Source organism: Micropterus dolomieu, linkage group LG05, assembly GCF_021292245.1.
Source record: "Micropterus dolomieu isolate WLL.071019.BEF.003 ecotype Adirondacks linkage group LG05, ASM2129224v1, whole genome shotgun sequence".
Lineage (NCBI taxonomy): Eukaryota > Metazoa > Chordata > Actinopteri > Centrarchiformes > Centrarchidae > Micropterus > Micropterus dolomieu.
In genome coordinates, this window is record NC_060154.1 from 8560938 (window position 1) to 8566937 (window position 6000).

Below are 6000 nucleotides of genomic sequence, written 5' to 3' on the forward strand. Positions count from 1 at the left end.
TTGTCCAACCAAACTAAAACTAAAATATATCTAATTTACAATGATACAATACTAAGATGCAGCAAATTCTCAATTTTAAGAAGCCAGAACTAGCAAACTCTCCATTACTAGTTAATTTTTCTGAATACAGGATTTTAGCAATTTATTTATTAACAAAATTCTTGTTGATTACTTTCTGTTGATCGACTTTATTGATCACTTCAGCGTCATATTTTTTAATGGATTGTCTACTACACATGTACATAAAACCATTATCAACATTTAAGGACTGCAGAACCAACAGACGCAGCAGGTGAACACACAGCAAATGGATTAAATTATTGATTCCAGAAGCTCAAATGACCACAAGCAATCTCGCTGTACAGCAGACCGACACACAGGTTCATTGTGCCCACTTTCCTACCTGAATTATTTAAGGCAGACACCCAAGCTATAGCTAACTACACTCACTGAAGAACATAGGAATTATGAGCAGCAGCTAGAAAGCAGGGGATCCCAAAGCCTGTTTTGGACTCCCAATGCTAAATACAGGCTGTCTAAAGGGGATGGTTTCTGTTGTTGTTAGGACAAACGGGAGAACAATGAGGTCACTGAACACGGATCAAGTATCACAAACTAACTATATGGATCATGTAAATCATATATCATCAGCATATAAATAAGACGACCTTGTGCACAGTGCAGAATGCAGAATGGTGGGCAAACATCACAACGTTGAAAAAAAAAAACACACTCACGGCCAATTTTGCAAATAAAAAAACATCTAACTCTACATGTTGAAAGGCAGTTACACAGGATGACGATAAGACGCAGGATGTGATTCAGAAATGCACATTAAAAACATCTAAACACTAATACACAGCTGTCTGTTAATGAAAGCTGGCACTGAGAGAGGGCAGTGACGTCAGAGATACTCACCAGAGGAGATGGGGACAAGGCTATGTTGCCTATGGAGGCTTTGAGCTCGTCGACTGAGGGCACTGACGCTACGCGATTGGCTGGCAGCGGCTTGATCTTAATTTTGAATTTTTTCCTGTGGTCTTCCTCTCCTTCGGACTCATCAGAGGAAAAGAAGTGGGCCTTTTTGGTAATAGGAGGTAGCACGGCGTCAAGGAAAGCAACTACATCCCTGGTGAAACTAGCTTTACTACCTTGGTGACTGCCTTAAAATCTCTAAAACTTGCCTTTTGTGATATTGCCCTAACTGTTAAAAAAAAACTAAAATTAGTACTTGTCAGTACTTCTGGATCATTTTGCCTTGTTCCAAATTAATATGGTACATACTTCAAACCATTTAAATGTGTAGTGTTTTAATTTTTGTTTTACTGCTATAGAAACAAAAATAATCTGCATGGCTGATAAAGTAGGTACCAAGTGAAACCTAAATATTACTTGTAAATGAATTGATGGTTAAGGAAGCCATGACTTAATACAAATGTCAGCTTAAATTTGGTGCCTCTGGATGAGGGTGCACGTTCCTCTAAATAAGATCAAATCTTCAACCTACGGAGAAGGTAGGTTATCACCATCATAAGAAATGGTCACAGAGAAGAAAACAGAGCACCGCTTCTCTGCAACTTCCTTTCACGTCTGGTGCATTAATGACTCATTCTTCTGTAGCTGTGTTATGTGCAGCACCTTATAACCTTTATTTACATCTTTGTTAATTGGGTGCTTGTACTCTTTGTTAAGCAGTTGACGCACTCTATCGTCATTGTACATTAAGTGGAATTTTCGGTAAAAGTACATTTGTTTATATAGATTTGTTTCCACTGATTTGGCAGATGTAACAGACTTTCAGTAGAGGATGAAGTACATTCCCATGTGAATGACATTCACTGCACAAACTGATCTCCTATCATATGTATGTACCAATTGAACAAATCCTGCAATAACTTGGCAGAGATAAAACAAGATAAATTAATACTGTTAAATGACAAATCAAGCAGTGCTGAGGATATCTCCCTCTTCTGACTCCTCTTCAGGTCTGATGCTGTAGCCCTCATCATCCACCTCAGGGGAGTTCTGAAACACAGAGTGACTCAGTATAAATATCTTTAAATGTCGCTGTATGTGAATAAAATGCCAACAGAGAAATGGCAGTTGGTTCAAGAGTATCGAAGGTTAATTGAGCTACACATCTACATGCTTAATGAAATATGACTAAATGCATATTGACAAAGTCATAATCTGGATGTAAAATGTAAGCAATTGTAAATAATTGTTAAAACCATGAACTGTGATCTGTGTTCATTTTTAACATGCTTTGTCCACAAATTTGCCAGCAGCACATTGATTTTACAATAACATGGATCAATACTGTAAGCTCATTTAATGCAGATGAAAACAAAGCAGCACTGAGTTGGAGCGGACCAAGAGGAATAAAATAATAATCCTACATTCAAACCTTTACTTACATATCTGTCCCAGTCGATATCTCCGTAAAAGCCGTTTGGGGCCCCGTTAGTCTTCTTCTGAGACTGAGAAGAGACAGTTTGATTAAAATCCCACCAGACAGTGATGTTGCAGTATATTGTACACTACTGTGCTACCACTGGATGTGTCTCTACGTTAGAACTATGGTGCAGCTAATTCTGCCCAATAAACCTTGATCTTTTGTATTCTGGATGACATGTCATGTGAGACTGACCCAAAATTTCCCATTTTCCTCTTACAGACCCTAATTTGTTTTCCGTTTTGTCCTCTTTCACATTTGCAAATCCTATAGTGGTCAACATAATCTAATCTTGAAATCGTGTGTGTGTTTTCTGCAACTCAGAATGAATCTAATAGTGATGATTATTATTGTAATTATCCAACAGTGCCGGATAATATTTCAAGATTTAGGTCTCTTCAAGCTACCCCAAAGGACTCAGGGGGATATTCTGTTGCCCTGTTTGTGTGTTTTCTCAAAGCCTCCTCAGAGAGCCTGCTAATGAAAGGAAAGCTGAAACAGTAACACTGGCAGCTGACTGTTGAGTTGAAGAACATACTGTACTGTCTAATCAGTCTAAGCTCTAAGCTCTAGTCAAGCTATTCTAGAGGTTAGTCCACTCCAACGGACTAGAATATAGAGTTCAGTACCGATTCAATCTCTGGGGGTTCCTGGCGAGCAAAAGAGCACAGAAAATAAATAATTTACCTCAAAATCACTAGACATGGTTGTCTCCAGTCATACAGATGTTGAGTGAATAGCAATTTACAAATGCAATAATTGGCTGCTGCATATTAAATATATTCTGATACTTACACCCCCATCTCTGTCTGGGGACCCTCTGTAAGAATTTAAAGAAGAAGACAGAAGAAAAGAGAGAATGGAAGTCACTTAACATGTGAGCTCTTCATTTTGAAATCTTAGCTAGCTTTGCTAATTAGTCGAGCCGAAATATTTTAAAAGGGATATTCAAGGAAAAGCTTTTCAACACCACCATACCCACACACTTATTCACTCATAAATCACACTATCACAGACAATACAGCACAAAAACCTTTTACAGTAACTCTAAGTGACTCATGCACAGTTACAAATTGGCTAAATGCCCCTGGAAAGCTATCACACTTGCAAAGATTCTGCAAGCTGACCAAGTACTTCGTAAGTGATCTAATTGGTCTTTTAAGTGTTATTTTGCTGTATTTGCACACAGTTTGGAAACATAATTTTAGGACATTTCTGTGATATCATGGCAATGTCACAAGCACTGGATATTTTAAGTATGCCCAGTATTTTGCAGATTCATAATAACATGTCAAATAGGATTCATACTGGCAGTTTAACAGATCCATTAATACAATACACAATATACCACTGTGGCTCATAATTGACTGGTAGACTCTACATCTGTGCATGAGTAATGGAAGCAGCAGTCTAACATTTATTTGACAAGACGTCCACTTAATACTAATCCTGTAATTGTTCTAACCTATTCTAATCCTTTCATTTTACTGTAATGTATATGCATGACCTGCTGCCACATATCAATTTTTCTTATAATAATTCCCTCCAATTCAGAGGTTTCAGCCAGCTCTATGCTCCACTGCTCAGGATCATTGTGAATACTTTCAGTGGAACAACTAATATGCTTTATGTTTACAGTACACCAGGAAGGAAAATCAGGACTTACGCAGAGTCATTGTCCTTCTCTTTCTTCCGTATCCCAAAGGCCTTCCTGGTACGTTTTTTCAATCCTGAGGAGAAAGAAGAGGAAAAGGGTGAATTATTGCATGAAGAGACATCAAAGGCATGACTAAAAGGTGGCATCTGTGGGTGGGTTAAAGGGTCGGTGGAGTCAGCTTTCTTTCCTGCATCCATCATCCAGGAGATCAAACGTGATATTTTTTATGTATTACTAAGTAAGTTAGTCATACATGTCAAAGTCAAGAGCAGGTCTCAAGTCTTAACCTTCAAGTCTCAAGCAAGTCCCAAGTTACTGTGATCAAAGTCAAGCAAATCAAGTCAAGCCATTGCTTGGGTCAAGCAAGTCCCAAGTTACTGTGATCAAAGTCAAGCAAATCAAGTCAAGCCATTGCTTTGGTCAAGCAAGTCCCAAGTTACTGTGATCAAAGTCAAGCAAGTCACAAGTCAAGTCATATGAAATTCTTAAGAATTCAGTTTGTTTAAACAGTTTAAGAGAGGTGGTAATTCAACTGTATGATCATTTTGGAAGATGCAATAAGTGTTTCTGTTCTAACAATACTGAACTATACACAAAGGTGTTTCTATTATTTAGTCTACTATTGGCTTCACTGATTATTAAAATGGGGTAGAAAAATTGAGTAATAGAAACATGTGTGAGTAACGGTAAGCTCTTACCTTTCCTGTAAAAATTGTTTTGAACACCTATTCAAGGCATATCCAAAGTTAATTGAATGTAGTTCTTGAATGATTTGGAGTAAATGCATGGTTTTGGGGCTTCTCTGAAAGATAATACTCTGAAGTGTCTAACCCAAAAGTCAGAATCACTGTAAGTGCTACTGGAATTGATTAATATAAGTTTAAACACACTCAAAGTAATATATTTTTCGTTTCCATGCAGATAACTACAGCTGGGATTTATTAGCTTGAAAACACTGTGGGGCCACAGCATAAAGCCTCCAATTTTACATTTTATACCAATACCATGAAAAATTATTATTTTACAAAGGGTTTCTAAGGGTATGTCTTAGCGTATTTTTTTCAAAAACAGCACTGCCCCTTGGCGGCAAGGGGCTGCTTCTGCATCACGCTGTAGATTGACGTGGTTTTTTGCTGGTAGATCATGAACTTCCTACTTAAAGGTGGATATCGTTATTTTCAGAAATTTATTGGCTACACGAAGTGCCAGTCATTGGCACAATTGGCTCGGCCTACCCATGAAATAATAGGGGCTGGCCCTTCCTTACAGCGCAGGCTCTTGTTGGTTGTGAAAGGGCCATGTGAGCTCTTATTGGGTCCAATTAGCTGTCAGTCAAAAGGTCAGAGTTCAGCGACTAATTTGAATACGAGTTATTGCATTTGTTTACATCCAAATCGGAGTCATTAAGGTTATGATGACATATTAGCCACGTTTGCTGGAAAATATGAAATGATGCAGCAGCAGTCCTTGGGGATTTATTGATGGAATAATGTGTTTTGGACTAAATATTTTTACTGGATTTGATCGTCTAGATCTTTGAAAATGTAACAAGACCATTTTTTGGAGAATATAATCGATTGGTGGATTAAGTTACTATGAGGCTTCTAAGGTGAGTCACGTCAATTTTGATTATACTGGTTGGTCTGACAGAGGCACTGCTTGTACCCGCTGTTGTGACTGTATCTTGAAATGTTTAGCACTGGTCGAATCACAAGGATTTTAGCTTTTAGTGTATCATATACAGTGGGGGAAATAAGTATTTGACCCCTTGCTGATTTTGCAGGTTTGCTTCACTTACAAAGAATGCAACGATCTATAATTTTAATCATATGTACATTCTAACAGTGAAAGACAGAATCCCAAAGAAAATTCCAGAAAATCACATCAT

General features: G+C 37.9%; 1 protein-coding gene across 8 annotated transcripts in view; it reads right to left on the bottom strand.

Moving 5' to 3' along the window:
* sgip1a (SH3GL interacting endocytic adaptor 1a) overlaps window positions 1-6000 on the bottom strand; it is a 73220-nt gene that overhangs the window by 27604 nt on the left and 39616 nt on the right. For all 8 annotated transcript variants that reach the window (XM_046049755.1, XM_046049756.1, XM_046049760.1 and 5 more), the window contains 5 exons: window positions 4122-4185; window positions 3251-3275; window positions 2418-2480; window positions 1962-2025; window positions 919-1097 (listed from right to left, as the gene is read on the bottom strand). In XM_046049755.1, the coding sequence (XP_045905711.1) occupies window positions 919-1097; window positions 1962-2025; window positions 2418-2480; window positions 3251-3275; window positions 4122-4185 (395 nt within the window). The remainder of the gene's footprint in view (window positions 1-918; window positions 1098-1961; window positions 2026-2417; window positions 2481-3250; window positions 3276-4121; window positions 4186-6000) is intronic.